The sequence below is a fragment of the Cebus imitator genome, unplaced genomic scaffold (genome assembly GCF_001604975.1).
Source record: "Cebus imitator isolate Cc_AM_T3 unplaced genomic scaffold, Cebus_imitator-1.0 Scaffold25, whole genome shotgun sequence".
Taxonomy (NCBI): domain Eukaryota; kingdom Metazoa; phylum Chordata; class Mammalia; order Primates; family Cebidae; genus Cebus; species Cebus imitator.
The window spans coordinates 5,842,849-5,870,027 of NW_016107340.1; the positions used below are offsets into that span (position 1 = coordinate 5,842,849).

General features: G+C 38.9%; 1 protein-coding gene across 2 annotated transcripts in view; it reads left to right on the forward strand.

The window, feature by feature from the left end:
* Positions 1-27,179, forward strand: part of KCNAB1 (potassium voltage-gated channel subfamily A member regulatory beta subunit 1) — a 394,665-nt gene that overhangs the window by 19,389 nt on the left and 348,097 nt on the right. The window contains exon 1 of one of the 2 annotated variants that reach the window (XM_017522928.2): positions 3,408-3,861. The exons of the other annotated variant lie outside the window; for it this stretch is intronic. Coding sequence (XP_017378417.1) covers positions 3,620-3,861 — 242 coding nt within the window. The 5' untranslated portion in view covers positions 3,408-3,619. Of the gene's footprint in view, positions 1-3,407; positions 3,862-27,179 lie in introns of those variants that run through there. 2 annotated transcript variants of the gene reach the window in all.

Sequence of the window (27,179 nt, forward strand, 5' to 3'; positions counted from 1 at the left end):
GCCACTGGTGCACCTTTACTTGGGAATGCTAATTTCTCCTTAACTCCTTTGTACTGCATGACTTTTTTCCCCCCTAGCTTTTCTGGCCTTTTCTTTATAAACTCTTATTTCTTTTTTCATGCTCAGGGCTTTGACTGCTGGGGTGAAAATGGAAATAGATTTATGAGAGGAAAGTTAGCTATTGGGAGTTTAAAATTAAAGCAAGGAAACTGTTAATCTGTATGCAATGTTGACTGTGCACAAAGCATCATGCTGATCATTGTAATTGGAGTTTACAAGCTTGTATCAGATACGGTCCCTTCCCTAAAAGACCTCATAAACTGGATGGGGAGTTAAGAGGTACATTCGCAAGAGAAGGATCTCATACTCGGGGACAGCATATTTTGTCTTTGTTTCCCTAAGAAGGTACAAGTACCACTCACAGGTACATTAAATACCTGTGGCATTAAATAACTGATTCACTTTGTAAATATAGTGTATTCCTGTTTCAATTTCCTTTCATTTTTTTTTCTCATTATCTAAAAGGAAGGGAAGAGAAAGTCTCAGATTTGTGCTAAAATATCTTAAAAACCTCTGTAATACTTTTGAATCTTTGTCAATGAAAGATAAAAGGAGTTAAGACTCTGATCTCAAGCCTTTGGACATTATGTATCCAGCTGCAATATAATAACATTCTTCATTTTTATTGTAGTTTTTACAGACTACATTCTATTTTATTACAAATTATAAGGTTTTTCTGTTTATGATGGTAGTAATATAATGTTTCCTTACTAAATGTCTTAGTTCAGGCTGTTACCATAGACTTAGTGGCTTCAACAAGACACATTTATTTCTCACAGTTCTAGAGGCTGAAATCTGAGATCAGGGTGCCAGCAGGGTCAGGTTCTTTGTGAGGGCCCCCTTCCCTGTTGAAAGCCCACTGCTCCTTCCAGTGTCCTTACGTGGTGCAAAGAGAGTGAGCTACCTTTGGCCTCTTCTTATAAGGGGCACTCATCCCATTCTGAGGGCTCCAAGATCACAACTCACTCACCTTCCAGAGGCCCTATATCCTAATATTATCACACTGGGGGTTAGGATTTCCACATATGAATTTTGGGAGGAATGCAAATATTCAGCCCATAACTCTAAAAAAAATTGTTTTAGGTAGGGAAAGGAATTTAATTCCAAATAGTAAATAAATAGGACATACAAAAATATGGCAGAAATCATAAGGGGTTTGCAAATGTTTGTGAAACAGTTTAGAAGTGTCAAGTGAGTGCTTTAGATTTGAATTGCAAGTGGAATTTCAATGAATAATTGTGTGACAGGGGCTGGGAAGAATTCCTAGAGGAGGTGAGCTTTAAGGGAGCATGTGCGTATGTGTGGAGATTCATGTCAGCAAAGATGTAAGGTGTGATGGGAGGTGGGAGTGTGAAGACCGTTAGACTGAATGAACAGTTTATGTCCAGGAGTCATGGTTGGAGGAGAGTCACAGCTGGAATTGTGTTGGAGAGACCCATATATGAACAGTTTCTTTGCTTTTTTTTTTTTTTTTTTAACTTTTTATTTTGAGAGAACTGTTGATTCACATGCAGGTATAAGAAACAATAGAGAGATGCCATATATCCTTTGCCTAGTTCCCCAAATGATGGTATCTTGCCTAGCCATAGTTTAATAGCACAATCAGGAAACTGATGATGATACAAACCCCTGCCCTTATTCAGATTTCACCAGTATCATAGGCACTAATTTTTGTGTATTTATATTTAGTTCCATGCAGTTTTGTTACATGTATTGATGGATGTGACCAATACCATAATCAAGACACAACCGTTCCATTACAAAAATCCCCCCTCTACCCTTTGATACCATAGCTATCTTCTTTCTTTTCGTCTTTTCTAACTTAACGGCAATTATTAATTTGTTATTCATCTCTAGCTACAATTTTGCCATTTCAAGAATGCTATATAAACGGAATAATACCGATTCCAAAATGCAACCTTTTGCAGTCAGCATAAGTCTCTTGAGATTTATTCAACTCATTGTTTTGATCAATAGTTCCTTCCTTTTACTTGCTGAGTGGTATTTCATAGTATGAATATGCCACAGTTGAATCATTCACCCATTGTGGAATATTTGGGTTGCTTCTAGATTTTGGCTGCTACAAATAAAGATGCTATAAACATTTGGTATGCATGTTTCATGTGAACATAAGTTTTTATTTCTCTGGGATAAATACCCAACAGTGTGATTGGCGTGTCATATAGTAAGTTTGGTATGTTTAGTCTTATAAGACACTTTTCTGGAGTGGCTGAACCATTTAACATTCCCACCAGCAATTTATGAGGGATCCAGTCTCTCTGAATCTTTGGTAGCATTTAGTGTTATCATTTGTATTTTAGCTATTGTGATAGGTGTGCAGTGATCTCTCCTTATAGATTTCATTTGTATTTCTCTAATGCCTAATGATCTTTTGATGCACTTATGTGCCATCTGTATATCATCTTCAGTGAAATGTTTGTTCATATCTTTTGCCCATTTGCTACTTAGATTGTCTATGCTTTTATGGTTCAGTTTGAAGAGTTCTTTAGATGTTCCAAATATGTCTTTTGTCAGATATGTGGTTTGCAAATATTTTCTCCCCGTCTGTAATTTGTTTTTTTAAATCCCCTTCATGTTGTATTTCGTAGAGCAAAAGTTGTTAATGTTAATAAAATCTAATTTATACGTTTTTCCTTTTATGGATTGTGCTTTTGGTGTTGAGTCTAATAATTCTTCACTTAGCTCTAGGTTCTGAGGATTTTCTCCTTCTTTTACCTAGAAGTTTATAGTTTTACATTTTACATTTAAATTCCATGATCAATTTTGAGTTGGTTTTTGTATAAAGATGAGGTTTAGGTCAATGGCTCATTTATTTTTGTTTGTTGTTGTTTTGCTCTGCTTTGCTTATGGACATCCAGTTGCTCCAGCACCATTTGGTGGAAAGGCTATTCTTGTTACACAAAACTGCTTTTCACGTTTGTCAAAAACAGCCATATTTGTGTGGCCATATTTGTGTGAACTTTTTGCCTTTTACAAACCCCTTACTGATATTTTTCTATCATTTGAGAGCAACATCTGAAAAAGGGTAATGGACCTTTCACCCAAATCAATCATGCCACTAATATAAAAAATTATTTGATTACAAAATATTTAGTAATTTAGAAAAGTCTCGTTACATACTTGTGAATCATCCCTAAGGCCTTATGGTCCTTATAAAAACACATTTGGCCCAGGTCCCACCAAAATATTTTCTTTTACCTAAATAGAAAGACATGGGAAAAAGTCTCCATATTTTTTTCCCCAGGGCTAATACATAGTTGCTTACATTTGACTCTGAGTACTTTTAAGGGATGGGAAAAGTGATTGGCCACTGACAGGCTCCTTTGTGCACAGGCCTGGGCAGGACACATAACCAACAGCTCTGTCAGGAACTTACGAGCCTGCACGCCGACAAAAATAAGAGAGATCTAAAGAAAACAAGCTAACGCTTTTTTGGGACATACTGAAGCCAGATAACCCAAGGTATACACAGCAGGATACGGTGAGTCTTAAAGCTAAGCACCGTGCAATTAGCCTTGCTTCCTTGGGTATTTGAAACATGCATCTGTATAAACCTGCCTGTGCAGACATCCCTAGCCCCAAACTGGGTCTGCCAAAATCCAGTGAATTGGCTTTAAAATGTAGAAGGCACCTAGCAGTGACCAAGACTCAACCTCGGGCAGCCTGTGAACCTGTTAGGCCCAGTGGAGCAGCTGAACAGAAATATCTGGAAAAGTTTTTACGTGTTCATGGAATTTCATTGCAGGAAACCACCAGAGCAGAGACGGGCATGGCATACAGGTACTGCTGATTGCAAAGTCATCCAACCAGGGCACTGCATTGATGTCAAAGATTGTTATTAAAGAAATAAGGACTGAAATAGCAAGACAAAACCCTGTAAGAAAAAGAAAAACGCAGTGTGCCCTCTTCTTGGGTTGCCTTATTATTATTTCTTCCTCCTCCTCCTCCTCCTTCTCCTCCTCTTTCTCTTCCTCTTCTTCTTCCTCCTCCTCCCCTTTGACTTATTCCCCCACCCCCTTCCTCCTTCCTCTTCCTCCTCCTCCTCCTTCTTCTCCTTTCTCTTCCTCTTCCTTTTTTTCCTCCTCTTCTTCCTCCTCCTCCTCCTCCTCCTCCTCCTCCTCCTCCACCTCTTCTTCTTGTTCTTTCTTCTTTTGAGCTTTAGGCTTTCTCTTTTCCCCAGAGGGTTACACAAATTATAGTCAAGTTCACCTGTGGAAGCTCCTAACCATGTGCTGCCAGAAGTATCTTTGGCTCTAAGTAGGGAGGTGATGTAGCAGGTCAAAATGAAAAGCAGGGACTCCATTCTTCTTAAGAGAAAGGGAATTTATAAGTTAAGAGTAGATTTTTTTTTTTTTTTTTTAGTGCTGCCTAAGATTCAAGACTGTTATTTTCTTCTAAACTTGAATCATGTGGTCTTTACTAATGACTAATAAAATAGTTTAAGTTCTCCTTGAAATGACAGCACTTTTTAATAAATGTAGCCCACGATAAATTACTGGTTGTACACTAAACTTCCAATACCATTATTTATTTCATGAAAGATTAACAAAAAGGGAAATTTTTTCCTGGTATAGTGTTGGATGTGTAATCTTTATAAGTTGTTCTGCAATGGGAAGAATCTTGCTTTTGCAGAGCAATTACTGCACCTGCATAAGTGCTTCCTTTACTTACACCTGGAGTTTTAAGCAGCCCAGAAGCTGAGTAAAAGCCATTTAGGAAGACAAGGTTACTGAAAACTGAAAAATCAATTTAGCAATTGTAAGAACAGTTATCCTAGCTCAAATCAAAACTTCTGCACAGCATAAGATTGTTTTTCATGTACAAGATGTCCCCAGTGATTTCATTTTTCCATAATTGGAAGGTCTATTTCAGTGTAGAACTGCAGCTCTAATTTATCAGCTAATTATATTAATAAAGCAATTTGCAATGATATGGCTTCTCTCTGGAGAGCAAAGTATTTTACACAGACTCTTTATGTAACAAAAAGCTTGTGCAGAAAAGAAACGAACTCTTCTCAATTTATAAGAGGACAGGACAGCCTACCATACCCTGCATTAGAAGGGGAGCTCACCTTTCATGGTGGCTCATGGAATGAGGAGGGATGGAGAAGGAAGAGATGCTGCTTTTTCCTTTATGAATCTGTCTGTCACAGGAAGGAGCCTGCTTCTCTGTCCCCCACGTTCTCCAATCTCCATGTTTCCTTGACCCTCAGTGTTGATAGTGATGGTGTTGTGAACACATATCAGGTGAAGGGGAAGATAGACTGTTTCACTTAAAAAAAAAAATCTGTCTCCGTGTCTTTGTCATAGGATGAGTGGTATTACCACAAATTGTTACATAAACCTTCAGAGGGCATGCCTTTCTCTCTTAAAAGTCTAGTTTGAGTATTAGTTAAAGATTTGTGCTGTATGCCACTGTTCAGGTGGAGGTATGTTCTAGGAAAGTGTTTTTCAAAGGATTATGAAGTAGAGGAACACTTCCTTCAGGTGAAAGCAAAGCTGCCTCAGCTAAAGGTGGGAGCCTGGAGCCCACCTGCTTGAGGGAAGCATTCCTCCCTCAGCCTCTTCTGAGACACTGATGTGGATCCCATACTCTCCGTGAGACTATAGGGTTTGGGAGACTCTTCATAACGCTTTGGTGAGCAAGGCTCTGTTACCTTGGAGATGCCAGATACTGCCTTGGACAAGGGTGTATGCTACCAGATCACACCCTGTAGGAAACGGGACTTAGGAGAATGTTGCTCCTAAATCAGAGTTTGAAGGGAAAAAGCACAGTTTAGTTGATCATTAGCCCTAAGAAATAGCCAAGGCTCTAAATTGTGATGAGCTTGTGCTCTGACACATCTTCCTGATGCATTTCTCTGTTACCCACTCCCCAAATGTCCTTAGTACTCTGTATATTCTCCCTTTAAGACATTCACTTATTACCCTTATTTAAGACATTCTCCTTCAAGCATTTGGAAAGGAATTTTAGGAAAGAGAACCAGGGTTCTCTTGGTTCCTTCCCATATTAGCTTTAGACCTTCATTTCTTATAATCATAGTTGGGGTTAAGGCAGAAGCTGACTTTCATATTCTTATTTCTGTATTATGATTTTTTTCCCCTCAGGAAAAAGAGGGTGGGCAAGGCACCATGGCTATGTTAAAAAGCAACCTTCACTAAGCCTCGTCTTTTCTGTTTTCCTTTTTCTTGTGAAGTTGAAAGAAAATGAGCTTTGAAGTTAAAGAGACCAGAGTTCAAATTCAAGCTCTGCCTGTTTGAACTGTGTGACATTGGACCAGTCATGACATAGAAATGCCTAATACAGTAGGTGTTCCCTGGGAATGTAGATTTCTTTCCCACTTATTCTGTACTGTCTGTCCATCAGTCTAAGTTGGGGAGGGATTGAAACCCTTTAGGTGAAACATATAAATTGGTAAGAGAGTATTCTCAAAAGGAAAAATAAAAAGAATAAAACAATCCACAGTAGTTCACAATCTGTGTAAGTTTCCATGCTGAGCTTTAGAATTCTCAGAGGTCTGGAAGAGCCGGGTAAGCTGTTTTCTCTTCCTAATTTGGTCAGATGCCATTGCAGACTTTAGCCCAATACCAGCTGCTTGGGTCCCTCGATCATCTGTGAGAACGCATTATGTTGTGTTTCCATGGACACTTCATTTTATTTCTAACTAAGGTTGACCAGGAGGAGGAAAAAAATAAGTAAATATGCAAACACATGTATCAATTGAAAAGAAGCTGGAGGACATTGAGTGTGGTGTAAAAAGTGCCAAGTTGCTGTGTAGATCCTTCTGTTGGCTTAGAAATCTCGGCAAAAATAGAAGTTTTAAAATTCATTTTATCAGTGACTATAAAATGATGACCCAAGAGGGTCTTCAAGTTACTTCTAAGAGACTGAAAATTAATTGTCTTTATTATATAGCATTGAACTCTAAGCCAGACAGTAAAAATGAGCCTGAGTCAAGGTTAAAGTACACTGAGGGGTAGTTTTATGAGAAAAACACCAAAAATATCTAGACTGAGTTAGGATGTAGCAAATACCTAGCTTCGAAGCAATTTTATAATACTAACATTGGCAGGAGAAAGTTAAACAGATGTAAAACAAAGTTCTAATCCAGGGACAACACTTTTCCTGTAAAAGGCTAGACAGCAAATATTTTGGGCTCCAGGGTCGTATCCACCTCTGTTACATCTACTGACCTCTGCTATGTCGGGTGAATGTAGCTATCGATGACATGCAAATGAGTGAGCATAGCCGTGTTCCAATGAAACTTTATTTATGGACACGGAAATTTGAATTTTATTCAATTTTTGCATATCACAAATCTTACTTTTTCCTCCAAAGCGTTAAAAATGTAAAAATCATTCTCAGCTTGTGGGCCATATGAAAACAGGTGGCAGGCTGGGTTGGTTCAGCTAGCTAACCCCTGGTTTAGAAAACAAGGCCTTCAGTTGCACAGGTTAATTATTTACTTGTTTGTTATTTATTCATTTTTAAACCTTTTTGATTCCAAAGGTATTTAAGGAACTCAAATGCATATAATTCAGAAAGATAAAAACAAATTATAATGAAGATGGAAAAAGTGGAGCTCAGAAGGACCAAAAGGGCAGTAAGGGAACAGAGCTCTCGGGGTGAGGGAGCACACTGTGTATAAGCCAGTGGGTTGCAAGAAGTAAACCTAGGTTTGGCTCTGTGCTTTCCAGCAGCATTAAATTGTGAAGAGGGAAGTGGAGCCTTTTACAATGTTACAGGGTCCTTGAATTAGAGACAAGCCAGTTGCTTCATAATGGCACACCTCTTCCTGATATGGAGATCAGAGAGTAGTTCCTTCAGAGGTTCTTCTTTGTGTAATGAATAATATCCTTGCAATATCCTTATAGAAAACACACCAGTAAGGTTCCTAGAGGATCTTTCCTATGGAGCCCCTAATATTACTATGACATCAAATAATAACTCAGTAGAGACAAGTAGGTGCATAATGGGAAAAAGTGACATTGGTTAAATAGAAACCACGTTGGCCACTTTGGGCCATGCTTTAAGAATTTTCCAATAATGATAACACAGATTTCTTTTTCATTTTTTTCATTTTTTAAAGAATGACAGGGCTTGTCCAGGTTTATGGAATGAAGCAATTGTTTATGGAAAAATAAGTGTTATTTGCTAATCAAGGATGAAATTTTCTGTAGCCTTGAGCTGATGGTGGGGAGAAGGCAATTAAAGAAGAAAGGGAAAAGTAGGGAAGGTCTTAGAATTCTTAACACGGGATTGGCCTTAGGGATAATCTACTCCAATTTCTGGTCTTACAGATGAAGAAGATTGAGGTTCAGAGGTGTTGAGTATCTAGCCCGAAGTTGCACATCTAGCTAGCAGCAAAGCTAGGACTGAACCTCTTTCCCTTGGGTCCCAGTCCAGTGCTTTCTCCATGCTCTCCATATTTATTCCCAGCTCCCCAACCTCCAACCCACCATGTGCCAAGACACACAGACACACGCGCACACACACGCACGCACACGCACGCACACGCACACAGCATCCTGGAGATACTGCAGATCCAGCCATGTTCACCATCCTGCTCTGTCTACTTTTCCAGGATCCCCTATTGTTGCTGTGCTCTGTGACCTGCTCAGTCCTGCTTCTTTGCATGCTGCCCCTCCATCCTCTGCTAGAATCACTGAATCTCTACTCATCATTACTTCCTTTACCCAGAATATTGCACATCCTAGGTAACTCCAACCCACAGGCTCTCATTTTGCCTCCACAGCATAGATCACCAGTCTTTTCTCCATATAGGAGAGTTAGTTATTTCTCTGTATGCATATCTTGTTGTCAGAATTGTGCATCGTGACCTTGAGGATGAGGACTAAAACTTATAGTGTTTTATGCTCCTTCAATGCCTTTGCACTTAGAAAGTGCTGGATACCTACGTGTTGCTTAATTAAGGTGCATTCATTCAGAAGTTGGGAAGGAGAAAAAACAGAGCAAGTAGGAACTTTCCTTTTCCTTACTAATAGTGCTGTAGCCCCATCTTTTCTCCTGTATCTTAGATACAATATGTTACTTAATCTTGCTAAGCCTCAGCTTCCCTATCTATAAAATGGGCCTAACTTAACTTATTTCACAATGGCATTGTAAGAAATCCATAAAGTCACATATGTGAAAGTGCTTAGCTTATTGACTGCTAGAGTGGGAACCTAAGTGCTCCATTGCTCCCATCTCTCTCTCTCTTTGTTTTTTTTTGTTTTTTTTTTTTTTTTTGAGACAGAGTCTAGCTCTGTCGCCAGACAAGAGTGCAGTGGCATGATCTCAGCTCGCCGCAACCTCTGCCTCCTTGGTTCAAGAGATTCTCCTGCCTCAGCCTCCTGAGTAGCTGGGACTACAGGCATGTGCCACCACGCCCAGCTAATTTTTTTGTATTTTTAGTAGAGATAGGGTTTCACCATGTTTGTCAGGATGGTATCCGTCTCTTGACCTCGTGATCCACCCACATTGGCCTCCCTAAGTGCTGGGATTATAGGCATGAACTACCACACCTGGCCTTCCAATTTCCTATTAAATCAATCCCAGGAATCTATCACTTAGTCATCTTTAGCATTTCCAAAAAGAAGTGTGTGTCTATCTAAAAAGGTTAGAGGGACAGAAAATAAACACCTGAAATTGACTATTGTATAATTCTGAACATATCACCGTCCTTTCCTCATTTGCTTTTTCAACTTTTTTGGTTTTTTTTTTGCTTTTCCTATTAGGATCTACTGAGAAAGTGCTTGTTTTTCCTTCTTTTTATCTCACACATTATCTCATGCATTAAATTTGATCAGATTAGCCTCAGGAAATGTTGGGATAAATAACTGTTCAGACGATATAATATGAAGGTATCTTTTATCAACCACTGTGTTTCTAGTGCCTAGCATTGTGCCTAGAACAAAAATATTTGAGCCAGAATGAAATTAAAAGGACTGAAACTTCCAGAAGCTTTCAGTGTCTCTCCTGTCAGCTTGCCCCAGTGTCCAAAGATCTCCCTAGACTGGAGACATCAGTTCTCAGAGACTTCTGTAAAACGAAAGTGTGCTTGCTGAGAGATAATCACACTAATCTAAGTTACTAGATGGCAGACTAAGAAGGAAACAGAACATAGTCCAGGCCTGACCTAAAACAAGAGAAAGGGGCTAGACGCAGTGGCTCACACCTGTAATCCCAGCACTTTGGGAGGCCAAGGGGGACAGATCATGAGGTCAGGAGTTCAAGACCAGCCTGGCCAGCATGGTGAAAACCTGTCTCTACTAAAAATTCAAAAAATTAGCCAGCCGTGTTGGCACGTGCCTGCAGTCCCAGCTACTCGGGAGGCAGAGGCAGGAGAATTGCTTGAACCCAGCAGGCAGAGGTTGCAGTGAGTGGAGATTGCGCCACTGCATTCCAGCCTGGGTGACAGAACAATACTCCATCTAAAAAGAGAAAAAAAGAGAAAGTAGGAAGGAAGCTTCTAGGCTAGATCAACAGAAAACCTCAAGTATCAGAGCATTGTGCATTGCTATGAACTATCCACTGAAGCAGGAGGGATGGAATTGAAAAAAAGGGGACGGAAAACTAGAGGAAAACCTCACTCAGCTACCGGCTTTTCTCAGAGATGTCAGGGCAGAGAATTTGAAGGCATAACTGTGGCTTTTCATTGATCATTACATGAAGACTCCAAAGATAAGTAGAAACAATTTTTTACCTGAACTCCTCTCTGTGGGTTCTGTCACAGTGCAAACATGATGTCCTAGCAGGAGGATTTGAAGACAAGCTTCCTTCCTCCCTCCTCTTACTCTCTGCTTCCTTATCTACGAAACGAAGCTGAAAAACCCTACTTCATGGGGTAATGTTATCCATTCAAACAGGTATATAGTGGACACCCAGGAAAGATTATCCCTCTTGCCCTTTCTCCTTTTCATAATATTACAGTGTTGACATACATGGAAATTGAAAATTACATTTGTTCCTAAATTGCACTCACTGTCATCCTCCCATGAGCACCCCCCAAGCCCCACCCAAAACACCTTTTCGCAGTGGCTCACGCCTATAATCCCAGCCCTTTGGGAGGCCAAGGCAGGTGGAGCACGAGGTCAAGAGATCGAGACCATCCTGGTCCACATGGTGAAACCCCGTCTCTACTAAAAATACAAAAATTAGCTGGGCATGGTGGTGCGTGTCTGTAATCCCAGCTACTCGGGAGGTTGAGGCAGGAGAATTGCTTGAACCCAGGATGTGGAGGTTGCAGTGAGCCGAGATCGCGCCATTGCACTCCAGCCTGGGCAACAAGAGCGAAACTCTGTCTCAAAAAAACAAACAAACAAAACAAAACACCCTTTTATCATGTGTTCTTGTGACCTGCCCTTTTCATGAGATGCTTGACACACTCAGACCTGCTTGAAAAGTATTAATAGCAGGGCAGTGATTGAAAAATCAATAGCCTAGAAAAATGTTACCCATGCAGGGGGTTGTATTAAAAAATGTCTACATGATTTATTTTAGATGACCTAATTTTGGTAGGTCTCCGGGCCTGTGCTAATTTGCTGTGAGCCCTCTGGCTGTTTTTCTCCTGGCATCAATATTTCCGTAGGAAAGTAGATAACACCAAGATGGCTTGGGCTCAGGACATGTGTGATTACTTGAAACCTGAATAGGCTGCCGGTGAAGGGCCGAGGTGGCATAGTGAAAGGGGCTTATTCAAAATGAACAGAATGTGTTATTTCCTACTGAATGGAACAGAAGTTCTAAAATAAGTATGTTTTGAAAGTGTCAGTTTAGATAGAAATGCTTAGAATTTAAGCAAGAGTGAGAGATGAATGCTGCTTGGGGTTGAAATATTGTTTCGGGGGGCAGATATTTAATCTGTTTTGAAATTTCTACTTGGAATTTTTCAATCAAAAGTTGCTTTGTTTATGCAGCATGATGAAAATACTGGAAATTCAGGGCTTGAGAACAATATTGGGTTACAAGGGATCCGTGCTTTTTCATATAGAAGCTGTTGACAGTGTTCATCTGGGCAAAAAATGAGCATTTTGAAATCTGATTTTCCTAACCAATGAGCAGCTATAGGCCAAAGATGTTTTCATCTGAGAGAAAAACTATTCCTGAATATCCCTACAGTGCCTGTGAGTGCCACTAGGATGTGCTGTTTCATAAAGAAAAGGAAGCTTGTCTTTGCCCTGAAATGCTGTTAGCGGACAACTTTATTCAGACAATCCTAGACTCGAACTTAAATTTGAATTTATGTATTTACCGTGATGGGAACAATATTCCTAAGGTTCTGAGAAGCCTTAATCCCATAGTAGGGCTATGTTACTAAAACGTAACACAGTTAGATACTTTATAGAGGAAACTTTCTATGTCTAGGAGTTTTCTAGTATAGGGAGTTCTGAGCTACGCCACAGACCTCTGGGCATGGCTGGTGAAGAAAAGAAAAGTAGACATCTCATCCCCTACCATGTTTCAAAGAATATCCTGTTGTTGTCTGTCCCATCTCAGGTGCAGGCACCTGTTACACAATTAAGATGGAACAGACATAGTGAATTTGGAACGTGTGTGCTATCTGGACTGCACAGGAGGAGGCCATATCAAAGCCTCTCAGTATTCTCAGAACCAGAGTCTTGCAGGTCTGGCTCACCACCAACTTAGGAGATGGCCCTCCTCTATATCCACTGTTTGTGTTCACTTATCACCTGTCACCTCTCCACACATAGAGTGTCTGCCTCCCATCCAGTGATTCCTCTTCCTTTCCTTAGCTAGTTACCAACTGATTCTTCCTAAGTGTTAAAATATAGATACTTTTTAATGGAATGTCTGCAAAATATGTCATCCAAAGAAATGAATTCCTAATGGTGGGAGTACAGGTAGTAAAGCAGTTATTTTCAGACAAACTGTCTAGTTCTTGAGGTGAGAACTATTCTAAAATTTTTATCTGAAAATAATTTCAAACATAAGGAAAAGTTGCAAAAACAATATAAAGAACGTATCTGGGCTATTTATTCCTTAACATATTGTTAACATTTTGCCCCGTTTATTTTAACTTTTGTTCGTCTTCTCACATCCTCACTCCTTGCAACCCACCTTCCTGTTTATTTTTCCAAGCTTTTTGAAACTGAGCTGCACACATCATGGCTAACTAAGCTGCACACAGTGGGATAGATGAAATATTTTTAGACAATGGATTTTTGACCCAATTATCCTTAGACATTTTTTCTTCCATGATATTCCTCTTAATTTGCTAAGATGGATGAGATAGCAGCTCTGACAACCATAGAGTGTGGGTGTAAAATGTGCAACTCAAGTATCTAAGATCTCCATTTAGCAATTGAAGGGTTTGCAACAGGTCAGTGATTCACCCTGCTTTTGGAATTTTACGGCATTATAACTCAGTGCATAGTGACAATATATGCATCTAGAAGCTGGTTATGGTTTCAAAAAAAGAGCTATGATTAGTTCCAGAGATGACTATTTTATAAGATGGGCACCTTTGTACATAACTTCCCAATAGGTTAACTCTTGTTGTAACTTCTTTGTAACGTTCCTTGCTAGCATCTTCTTCCTTTACCTCTATTTTTCCTTTTGGCACACTTGTATGTTTATTTCTGTATTGTCTGTCTCTTTCACTAGAATGTGAATTCCAAAAAAGCAGGGATTTTATCTATGTAGTTAATTACTACATTCCCAAAATCTGACATCTAGCATAGAACTCAATAAATATTTGCTGAATAAATTATTAGGCAGGAGTCTTACAAATAAACCTTCAATGTTCACTGGAGGACAAGCTGCTAGATATCAGGCACAAAGCCCCACTTCACCAGGATCCATAGTCTCCCTGCCACTCACTTCCTTTCTCTCTTTACCAAAAATCCAAGGTGTCCTAGTTTGAGATAGTGGTACTTGAGGAGAGCATTGCTCTTTTAGGAAATAGGTCCTTAAATCTTGGATTTTAAGATGCATTGAGGTGACCATATCATACTCATAATGGCATAGCCCACTGTATGTTTGTTTCTCCTGAGATACCCTTTTTGTTTCACTTTAATTTGCCCATTTACTTCAATCATTCATTAAGTTTGTGATGGCTAATTTTGTGTCAGTTTGACTGGGCCACAGAATGCCCAGACATTTGGTCAAACATTATTCTGGGTGTGGCTGTGAAGGTGTTTTTGCATGAAATTAACGTTGAAATTGGTGGAATGAGTAAAGCAAACTGCCCTCCCCACTGTGGATGGGGGTCATCTAGTCATTTGAAGTTGAGCAAAAATGCTGACCTCTCATGAGTAGGAGGGAAATCTTTCTGCCTGATTGTTGGATCTGGGACATCAGTCTATTTCTGCTTTCAGACTTGAACTGAAACATCAGCTCTTCTTAGGTCTTGAGCCTGCTGGCTTTTGGACCCAAACCTACACCATTGACCCTCCTGATTCTCAGGCCTTCAGATTTGGACCAGAATTATACTATTGGCTCTCTTGCAGCTCCAGCTTGCCAGCTGCAGATCTTGGGACTTCTCAGCTTCACAGTTGCATGAGCTAGTTCCTTATAATCAATCAATCAATCAATTGATCAATTAGTCAAACCCCTATCTATCCATTTATCTGTCAGTTTATCCATCTCCTGTTAGTTATGTTAATCTGGAAAACTCTAAGTAATATAGATTTCTCATTGTACTTTCCTCCAAAATGTTCAGTGGAGCCTTGAGTTACCTTGACTAGAATGAGACACTCATTGCTTTCATTCAGTGTGTATTCTGGTTTCCACTTAGAGGTGTTGCTTTTGGAGGGAGGTTTAGCTGATTACAGCCTGACTAAGATCACCAGAAGTAGTGCAGATGTCTAACACACTCATATTACAAAGCTACGGGCCTCTCCTTCTCCACCCCTCTCCTCACCAGCTCTTCTTTCCCTTCCTACCAGCTGTCCCTCAATCCCACTGCCAAGTCCTCTTTAAGTTTACTTTTTTCCTCATTCTACATTTCCATCTTATTACAGGAGGGGTCATCATCTCATTAGAGCAGCCAGGTGTCAACTTCCAAACTGTGGGGGACAAGTGTGGAGAGTTAGTTTACCTGTTGGGATTCCTAGCTGACTCATCCTCCTAGATAAATGCACTAGAGGATTTTCTCTCTATTTGGTAGTTGTGGATGAGTGTGGGTTCTGGTTAGACTTCTTGTTCTTGGTATAGATCAGACTTTCCCATCAACTATCTGGCCTGCAACATTTTTTTTGCTGGTAATTAATAATTGCAGGCTGGATCTTGGTGGTATCATCATCTCCATGGGTTTTCTTACTTAAATCTGCCCTTCTCTACCACTCTGGCAAGACTGTGACCCATGTGACTCAGCAAAGGTGGTCAGTGCTGCTGGGACTGGGCAGTGGCAGTGGAGGGGTCATGCCTTTCAACTTCAGGGGGTTGGTTACCTGCAGGAACCTGGGTGAGACTCATTATAGTGGACAGAATCCAGCTATCTTCTTTCTGCCCCTTCTTCACAAACGCCTCTTCAAGGGCCTTCCATTTCTGACCTAATATTCACCACTTCTTGGGTTCTGGATCCCGTAGGGGTTAAATATTTTCCCGAATATGTCTTATGACTGTCTCATTTAAATTGTTGGGTAATCCAAAACACATTCTTATACAAGATGGAAAAGCAGATTCATATAGCCAAATTTACTAATGCATATTATATGACACATTGGTGACACTCTTTTTATAAACTATTTTGTATGACCACTAGTCAAGCCTTGCTGTTTTTGGTACAGTGTCTATTTTTTACTGAACCGTCTACCTATTCCCCCATCCCCCCCACTGCATACACAGATTCATACAACAACTCTCCATTGAGTGCTCACCTTGAATTATGCACAATTCCAGGCATTGGAGATATAGCAGCAAACACCTAGGCTAAGTTCTCTGCTTTTTTAAGGATTTAATTCCAGTGGAAATATGCTAGTTAATAAACAAAAATAAATAAATAAAATATATAATACTTCAGAAGGATAAAATATCTGGAGAAACACAAAATACAGAAGAAGGATGAGTATGTGTATCAGGGAGCAGTTGCAATTTTAAATAACATAGCCAAGAAAGGCCTCACTGAGAAGGCAGCATTTGAATAAGTACCTGAAAGAGGTGAAAATGACAATCATTAAAGTTTCTGGGGAAAGAGTATTATAGATAAAGGGAACAGTATGTGCAAAAGCTCAGTGTGAAAGTCTGCTGAAAGAAACAAAAACAACCAATGTGTCCAGAGCAGAGTGAATGAATGGTAGAATACTAAGAAATGATGTCAAGAAGGTAAAGGGAAGAATTACAAGTTCAGGAGATCCTCAAGAAACTCTCAGGTTCAGTAATTCAGTAGAAGGACTCGCAGAACTCAGCAAAGCCATTATGCTGATGGTTGTGGTTTATTACAGCAAAAAGATACAGATTAAAATTAGCATCAGGAAGAGGTACACTAGGGTTGGGTCCAGGAGAACTCCTCCCAGTGGAGTTGTGTGGATAGTGCCTATTTCTCTCAGTAACAATATTTGACAATACGCGTAGAGTACTGCCAAGTGGGAAGCTTGCCTGAACTTTGGTGTCCAGAGTTTTTAATTGGGTTTGGCCATGTAGACAGAGCTGACTACCTATGTGTCTGACCTTAGCCTCTGGCCCCTCTAGAGTTCAGGCTGATACAAGGTGGCCCAGGACTCCCACCATAAATTAAATACTTAGCATAGACCATCTTGTAGGGCCAAAGGCCCCCAGATAAACAAAGACATTTTTATTGGGTAGGGCATTCCAAGGGCTTAGAGGTTAACTCACAGGAGTTGGGGACAAGGAGCTAGATTTTTCCTTGGGCAAGATTAATTCTTTATTGCACAATAGCCACATTGTAAAAGAATGTGTAGGCCATTCTAAACATGTTGGCTTCTCGTCTGAGTAAGATGGACGCTTTTGTGAATACTGATCAAGGGAGTGACATGATTTGAATTATTTTTTTAAAGGATTGTCTGAATGCTAAGTTGGAAAATAGGCTGAAAAGTAGAAGTAGGGTTACTGGTTAGGAAGTTACCATAATTTCTCAGGAAAGAGATAACAGCAGCTTAAACCAGAATGGACATGGTGAGAAGTAGTTGCATTCTGAACCTATTATAAGAGTAGCATCAGGAGGATTTGGAAAAAAAAATGATATGCAATAAAAAAGATAATCAAAGATGACTTTAAGCTTCTCGGCCCAGGCCATTGGGACCATCAATTTGCCCTTAAAGGAGATGAGGAAGATTGCAGGAGAGTGGATCTGGTGGCAAGAAGAGTAGAAACTCAGTTTTTAGACAGGTTGTGTCTAAATGCCTGTTGGAGAACAAAGGGAAAGTGTCAAGTTGTTAAGAATTTGAAGTTCATGGGAGCGGTATGGACTGGAGATTTACACTCAAAATATAAAGATATATCTTGGAGTCATCAGTCTACTGTAAGAACATAAAGCCATGAGATAAGCAAGTGAGTGTAGAGAGAGATTATTTAAAAAAATGCTCCAGGACTATAGCCTAGGCTCTCCAATGTGAGGAGGTAGGAGAGATGAAGAGGAACCAGCAAAGGAGACTGAGAGTGAGTGTGCAGAAAGGCAAGAGAGAAACAAGAGAGTGGGGTGTCAGGATCAAACAAAAGAGGAAAAGATCAACTATGTTCAGTACTACTGCAAGGTTGGGTAAGGTGAGGATTGAGAGAGATCACTGGGTGTAGGAACATGGAGGCCACCATTTATAAGAGCAAAGAGAAAAACGTATCTTACTTTATACACAGCGCTATCCTTGACAGGAGAAAGCAAAGACCCATATATGATGTAGGAAGATTTTAAAATTTAATTCTGAACTCCTACTTAATAGAACTCTGACTACCATCCTTTGAGCAGCATCTCTGAATTTCCTCCTACTTATGAACATATAGAAAAAATGATAAGAAATTAGCCCTACCTATGAGCAGAATACAGAAAGGGTTTCCACAAATAATAATGCTTATACAGCTGGATTATTAAAAATAATACTCATAAGTTATCTATGTTTGTCTCATGAATCAGCATCTCTGCTCCCTGGTTGAGAGTAGAAAGATATTGTGCTCTTATTCTACTATATGTTTTAAACTATAGTGCTCCCTTTGTTTTGACAACTGGAGATTTCTTTTTTTAGGTTATAAACTTGCATTTAAATTAATTTTGTTACATTTTATCTAGCAATTCTATTTGCTTGAGATGTGTATGTGTATGTGTGTGTAGAATGTTCCACATTCAGTTAAATCACTCATATTGACCCACAGTTCAATTCTTCAATCAAAATACATGGATACTATGCTTAACAATCAAAATGGAAACTAACTGTAAAAGTCAAAACAACAAGAATGGGATGAAAAACACACAAACATTGGCAGTTGTTATTTTTAGGCATTAGAAAGGTGGATACTGTTTTCCCTCTCCTCTGTTTCAAATGCATGTGTATTGCTATAATAAAAGGGCCAAAAATTGTAATTAAAATAAAATTTAACATTAATTCTATTAGATTTTAAGAATTTAAGATATATGGTTTTGAAGTTCTTTTTGAGATGAGGTGAGATACTTCAGATCTAAAACTGAAACAAGTATTGGGATTCATTAGTCACGTTTCTACTGAGGTTTACATATAAATACTCTTATACTGAAATTAACCAGGAGAAAAATTTGGGCTCTCATGTAAACAAGACACTGAAATGCATTCTATTCAAGTGCTTCTATTTTACAGATAACATTGGATCATATAGACTCTTTTTTATCTGTTATTATATTTTTGCAAGTAACAGAAAACCTAATACAAGCTGGCTTATTTAATAAAGGAAACTTATTGACTTACCCAACTGAAAAGTCCAGAGATAGCGAAAAATTTCAGATTTAAGATGCAAACAATGTGGACAGGACTCTGTTTCTTTCTCTCTGCATTTGTGGACTTTCTTTCTTGATAATGGCTTCACTCTCAGCTCCACATGGTGGGTCTGTGGCAGCTTCAAGCCTTCCTCATCTGCAATGTGGCAATGTGGCTGACAAAGGCTCTCAGGGTTACACCCCACCTCATTCACTCCCAGAAAAAAAAAAAGAAAAGGCACCTTTCATTTCCCAGAAGCTCTGGCTTATGATCCTTTAGTTTTGATTGGCTTCATTGTTCATCTCTGAACCACTGACTTTATCTGGGAGTTGAGAGAAGCTAAATGACTTCTGTAGCTTCTTTGCTCAAACCCTCCTAAACTGCCTGACTGAGAATGAAGACTCAGAATGCTCTTCGGGGGAGCAGAGGGGAGTAGTTTATGGTAAGGCAACCTACATATGTCCACTGCACTTTCTAAGGATTGAGTCTGGAGGGCACGGATGTATGATGAGCTAGTGTGGTGGTAAGCTCATGGTAGTAAAGATTCCAGGTGGCCAATCATCTGGAAATTGGGAATGACACTTCTTTACTGCTACCTAGCTGCATGTTGTCTCTATTTCTTTAGTGTTGGGTCTTGTTCTTAGCTCTCTTCTTGTTCTAAAACTCTGACTTCTAAGGGTGGGTAAAATTTTCCTCTATTAGTCTATGTCCCAAGTGGTTCGTGCTGCTTAGTCGCATGACTAAAATGAGGAGAAATCTTACCTAACTAAAACTAGGAAAAGAAACTGGTTTTAAATGATATTTAATTTAGCATGGAAAGTAATGCATTTTTAATAAGGAACACATTAAAAACTTATAAGGTATTTTATTTATAAGGTAGTTAGCCTCCCCTTGCCCATTGTCCCAATAAATACAGTTAAGTTCTATCAATTCTTCAGTAAGTACAATTATACAAGTGCCACATTTCATTTTGCATTTGATTATAGCAGTGGCCCTTCCACATATATTCTTTGTATGCAAAGACTAAGTGCACAGAATTTTAGAATCTGAGAAGATATTAGGGATAATTTTGAATACCCCATCCCACTAACTAATTTTATAAATAAGTTTTCTGAGGCTTGAAGAAGTTAAGCAACCTGCTAATAGTCACATAGATGGTATGCTACTCTAGTTAAGAGTTTAATCAAAGGCTTTTGATCCACCAATTTTATCTTTGCACAATAGAATTGTTCAAATCAACAAGATTCACTGAGCACCAGCTGTGCCCTGGGCAATATCACTGAATTCACAACAGTTAAAGGCAAAATTCCTTCTCTAAAGAAACTCTAAGAGCAGTCCAGTAGAAGAAAGAGCCATGACACCCAGATAGTAGAGTCTGACATAATACATACAATATTGATTTTAAAAACACAGTCATAACATAGTAGAGCAAGTCATGAATGCTCTCGATAGTCAGGGATGACTTCCTAGAGGCAGAAAATTATGCACAGGGTTTTGAAGGATGAATGAGTTTAACAAGTGGCCCAAGACTAGAAGAGAATTTGATGTAGAGGAAACAGCATGTTGGAAGGCCCAAGAGGTAGGGAACCAAGGTGATGGCAATAAGCACAAGTTTTAGAGACAGGCAGATCTGGACTAAATGCTTAAGTCTTGTTTGGTGAGTGACTATATAATTTAAGTATCCTTTCTTAACACTGACTTGTTTGTATCAGAAGTAGAAATAACGATACCTATCCCATAGGGTTTGGAGATGATTAAACAATATAAAAACTATAAAACACGTAAAATAATAGGAGCTCAGGAGCAGGTAGCCACTCTTATCCATCTTCTCCTCGTCCTCTTTCTCCTTGCTCTCATCCCGCCCTCCAACCCTTTTAGCGAGGAGAGTGTTAGAAGATGAGGTTAAGTGTCAGGAAAGAAAGAGATCGGTGGAGGCCTTAGAAACTGGCCATGAAAAATTCTTGGGTAAGAAGTGACAAGATCACACTGCCAGCCAAAAAAGGTATTTCTGGAAGAGCCATGCATAGGAAACTGATAGGAAGTGATTTGGATAATCTAGGTGAGAGAGCTTGAAGACAGGAGTAATAAGGGGGGAAAAGGATGGTTCGAGAGATATTGGGGAAGGTAAATTAGCAGGATATGTTCTTGCATAGCTTTGTTCACTGTATTCTGGTTTTCATTTTCACACATACATTAAGAGGTTGTCTAGAAGGGAAAATGCTCATTGATCTAATTAGGCCCAGAGGTAGTCACTGTGGCATGAAGGAAGGAGGTGGAAGGGCAGAATTCTGCAGCAGCTGTAGCTGCTTTTGGCTCTTGTGTCTTTAAAATGCTTCTACAGAATCACTTAAATCATCCTCTTATTCTCATTCACATGAAAGGAAATCTCAGAGAGAGCCCTTGAACTAGAAAATCTCTTCTTTCTTTTCTGACTTTAAAGCAACTTCTTAAACCACTACATTTCTGAGGCAATTATCTCTTCACTACAATTTATTAACTGAGAGTAACCTCAAATACGTTACTTTTAAGCAGCTCAAAACTTTCCTCCAAGGCTGGCTGTGTCTGCCCTTTAAGAGATATTGAAGGGCCCAGTGGGGGTAGGCCTGGCCCCTGGGGGTGCTCACCAAACCCTGTGGATCAACTGCGTTACCTCCCTCACCTCTGTCATTCAGCGTGCACTTCCTTTTAAAAACCCTGCGGTCTTTACCACACATGTTTGTTTTTCTTGTTTCACAATGGTTTTGATGACCCTTTTATTGATGATTTAACTGAAAGATGGAATAATTTGTTCACACACACCCATCATTCCCATCTAGCCTCCAACCCTCCAGAGGACTGATGTCAAGAAAAAGAATGTAGTTATCTGACATTCGTGATAGGCTTGGGTAACAGGGAGTTTTCCCTCACCCCTCCTCACTCCATTTCATGCTGATTTTGGATCTAACTAGTAATTCGGTTTTGTCCGTGTTTTCTTTTTGAATATAAATAACCGTCTATATATTTTAAAAATATTTTAATTCTACCCACATATGGGTTTCTGCATAATCTGTGAAGGCTGGTCCACATAAGCAAAGTATTGTGACTTTATGCTTTACATAAAATAACTGTTGCTGACTTATCTACAAAATGCTTAACATATGTGAGCTCAGATGAAAATGAATGAAGAATTATTGATAAGGTATTTTAATTTTTATCCATAATAGTATGTTTTGCTTATGTTAAAAAAAAAAACCCAAACCGAAAACAACTCACATAACATTCTTAAATATGACATGGTTTTGAATTTTTTTGGTCTAGATATTGAAAACATTCTAAGAATTCACAAGACTTTAGAATAAACATTTAGAACACTGTGCGTGGGATGCCTGATTTTTAGGATTAGACGCATAACAGCCTTTGAAAAACTCACATCTGAAGTGCTTTCATACTTGAAATCATAGACTGGCTTTCTAAACATTGTCTATGGCCAAATTTAATAGAAAGCATATTTAGAACATATTTATACTGGATTTTTTTTAATTTTTAGCAAGGAAGACAGATAAAATGGTAGCAATATTATTATACCTGTATATTTTTGTGAAGTATGTGAATCTGATGTTTCTTCCCACTTTAGGTCTGTCAATTATAATGATTCTGACCACCTGCTATATGGAAAATATTGTGCTAGACAAAAGTAAAGACTAACTGGGTCTCAAAACAGAACTTTCCATTATTTAGTTGCCTTCAGTCTCCTTACTCCTAATGGTCTTGAGAAAACAATTGTCTTATTTTCATTGTATATTCCACTTAAGCTTGAGGTTGGAGAGAATCACAAATGGTTATTATGACACGGAGTCTCTTACTTCAAAAACATAAGGTGGTTGCTAACATCTCTCATAGACCTGTGATGTCTGTGAAATTCCTTCAGATAATTCCTGTTGATGACTGAAAGTGAGGCCATTTGCCAGCCAGCATCATGACATCCTCAATAACTCTTACTTTTTTTTTTTTTCCAAAAAAANAAAACAACCCACGAAAGAGCTTGACCCTGGAACAGACTGGGGAGAAATCTCCCCACCCTGCTGGCTCCAAATGCATGAAAACCACTCTTTACCTCCTTCATTTGATTAGCTGCTTCAAATTTACTCCAAAGGAAGCAAAAATCCCCATTGACTCGACACTTGTTTTAGGCAAAAATCAAATCAGAAAAACAAGGGAGACCATTTCACAAGGCCAATTATATAATTCACAAAACTTAGGTGCTCTGAAGTCTGTAACTAATTGCAGAGGAATTGTAATTAGGTAGTTTAGAAAACTGGTTTTAAAACTCAAGTTTAGGTGTGGTTTATTGAATAGTATTTGAAAGTAAGATTTATACTGTGCTATCCTATATGGTAGCCACTAGTCACATGTAGCTAATTTAAATTCACATTACAGTAAATTAAAAATTCAGTTCCTCAGTGGCGTTACCCATATTTCGAGTGCTCAATACCCATACAAGGTTAGTGGCTACTATGCTGGACAGTGCAGATATAAAACAGCCAATAAAATAGATGGGGATTATAAAATATAACTCAAGGCAAAAATCTCAGACTCAACATCCTTACAGTTGTCTTTGCTTTTATGGATTTTTGAAAGGTTTTCCAGTGAGCTATGGCACTCACAAATTCCACAGAGCCCCCTTACCTTGAGTCATGCCAGATAACGGGGCCTCTGGTTGTTGTCCAATGTCAACCTCACAGTAAATGTGTAGGAGTTATGATCAATAAGGATCAGATTACTACCTGGCAATGCAGTTGAATTAGTAACTTGTAAATAAAACTCAGTTATGGAAAAGATGTCAGGACGTGTGTTACCAAAAAACATTTTGATGTATGCTATTCTGTATATTCAGCTATTATTCAAGTTACCAAGAAGCATCTTGGTCTTGGTGATTAAATTTCTACAATGAGCATATTCCTGTCACCAGCTGAATCTTATGATTAGAGAAAGAGATATATTAATTTTGTCTTTTCTCCTGTTGGTTCATTTCCAGCCATAACCTTTTGCTGGGTGTAAACACAGATGAAGAAGCACTTTTAAGTCAACTTTTATCTTGTTAATTCATTACCCTTTGTGGCAATGGCAAACTTTGTACAGAATTATAAATCAAGTTCAACTGTTGCACGGATGCCATGGCATGAAGATTCATTCAATGTACTTACAACCGTGATGATCTACAAGGTGATTCATTGCTTTTTATCCTGTCATCCAACTGAGGAGTTGGATGCTGGTGCATGCTAATATACAGAAGTCAATGTTGGACATCAAGACTGCAATGTCTTGCATATTAACCTTCTCAGTTCAAACTGTTTCTAAACCCACTGGCTACAGAAAGTGGTGCCTTTCAGAACCAATTATGTAAATACAGTGAATTTATCTGGTTAATATGAAGAATGACTTGTCCTACCTTCTCCCCTCTGCCTGTTGATGGTTTGCCTAACTTTATAGTTTAGATGTGACTAAATAAGAGAGGCAGGAAATGTAAGGTGAATGCTTGGAATAAGAGTGCATTATATCTTTCAAAGTGCTTTCATGTATATTATACCCCATTGGATCATCACATCATTCTGTATACGAGCAGAGAAGGTTTAGATGTTACAAATGAGGCTGCTCTCTTGAGAAGAATTGATCATTTTTTAAGTCAGTGTCCCATTGGCTCCATTCCTCCCTATGTGCCCCTGGCTTTAATTATTTATGTACATGACCACCTCTTTCACTAGACTTGAAGGTGCCTATGGGAAAGATCATGTTCTTATTCACTTTGTTTTCCTGGCAAATAGTGTGATGCCTAGTGCATGAGCTATTTATTTGCCAAGAAGACGAAAGGCGAATCTAACACAAAAGATCCATGAAGGAATCATGATGTTTGTTGAGGGAGAAAAACATGCTGGGTTTTATTAGTGTGGGTGTTTTCCCCCCACCTAAATTGAGAAAGATGCTGTTTAGCCTGGCCTGGGTCTCAGTCCCACTGATGGAGATCTAGGGCTCAGGACTCTTTTTACAGTATGTTTCTCATTAAAACTTTCTCTTCTTTTTATACCACTGTGCTTTATTTTAAGACACTCCATCTCTTTTTTTAGTTAGCTCTGCAAAAGGGAAAATAAATTTTACTTGCATTCAGAATAGAAATAGATTACAAGTGCTTAAATAGGAAGAATTGAAAAGCTGTACTGCTGTTTACATTTTTTGTTCCTGGGAATGATGTCTAAGATGCTTTTGATATTGAAAGAGATCCTAATGGAAGCAAATAAGTGAGTAGAGCATTATTGTGTAAACTGGACTATAAACAGAAATGGACTGGTGAGTTTGCTACTCACTGATGGGCCCAGGCCTGTGATATTGTTTGTGATATTGTTAGTGGATGCGCAGGTTGCAGACCTGCATCAAAGGTCTTGCTCTGTGTTCAGCCTGGCAATTTGAGGGATGAGGGAGGCAGAGCTAGATGAACAAAGCAGAGGATACTGAAGAAGGGAGCAGTCTCCACAATCAGCAGAACTTTGTGTTTCATGTATTGAGTCAATACCCCTAACTAATAAAATCGAGCATGAAGTTTTACTCCATTGATCAACACCTTAATTTGTTTACAGATCTTTTATATTACATTTGCCTTTCTCTTCTGAGCAAATGATGTTTTATTATATTTAATGTTTTTATGTATATTTATTTAATATAGTTATAAAACATTTTTATTTATGTTTATCTTTAATTATATTTATATTGTGGCTTTATTCCCTTTTATTCTTCTGAGCTCTCCTGGTAGTTCCTTTCAAAATAATTAGTTCTCACTTTTCAAATGTAAATGATTGATTCTCACCATTTTGAATCTCCTTGAATTGGGAACTTGTTTACTGTGTTCTAAAAGGACTCCTCTCCCTTCTTGCTGGGTCACAAAGTAGTTCCTGGAAGGTGTGTGAGGGATTCTAAGACCGTGCTCATTTACAAAAGAAAGTCTTTGGCGATGTTGGGAACTGAGGTGTGTGAATCACATGATTTCTGGCTGGAGCTTGGGCCCCTCATTTTTTACCATATTCAGATGTTCAGTGAACATTTGTACATTACAAGAGAAAGAGAGAAATGACCTTACTTGAGGGAAAGTAATATGCCGTGATAAACAGCAGAAGTAAGGAGAAAGACCAATGTCCCAAATGATATGCTGGACTTTACTGTTAAGTGTGGTGTTGAAAATAATTGTCAGTGTCATGCCATGGGCATGAGGCAGAGTTGAGGCAGCACATATCTCTTTTCTGAAAGTCCCAAGGTCTGTGAAGGTGCACACTCAGTTTTAGTACATAAAAAGGCTCTAGAACTCTTATCCTTTAAAGGAACAGGGGGGCAGAGGGTGCATTTGAAAACAAACAGTAATATAAGGTTCTATAAAGAAACTGCATAGTAGTACTAGGGAGATACTAACTAACTAAGATTAAAAAGTAACAGACAATCCCAAAATAAATGTAAACGTTATTTTTACCATTGTGCTAGAAAAATTTAAAATTTTATATATATATAATATACACTATATATTATACATAAATTATGTACATATGTATGTAGGTACTGCTTACCTAGACACAAACACATAGGTAGGCAATATATGGTATACTTTAAAACAGTCCTTATTTGTGAAAATCAGCAAGATACTTGTACTTCTTATATAGGTTTAGATCTTTTCAAGCATTTCCAGATCTCATTTGTTAGCTGTTTGCAAACATTTTCTCTGCTTTTGTGGTAATGGCACTATTGCACAGACCATTTCAACTAAATGCGTAGTTGGAATTGGTAGGGAGAATGTATGGAGTGAACAGATTGGTCAGTAATCTTCTGATAAGGGATTGTATTACATTTAAGCATCTCTCCTCCTAATAAAATTCCCCTAGATGATTGGACTTTTCATGTAACATTTTGTGGTTTTTAAGATTTGTAGGAACCGGTTTATGTTTATGGTGGTTTAGTGTGGCAGGATATTCGAAGTCATCCTGGACATGGGCACCTCTTGGTTGTACTAGACTGTCCCTGAAGGGCAGCAAGTCTCCATTCCTGACCAGTGCTGCTCTAGAAATCCAGCACCCTGCTCTGGCCCCAACAGGGCAGAATCCATGGGACCCCAGGGATGTGCCCAGCTAGGTGTGTCCCCTTTCTGTACCACCATCCCCACATACCTAGAATCCTTCTATTCCCTTACTGAATGGCTTACACAGCCTCCTTGGATCTCTTTCTCCT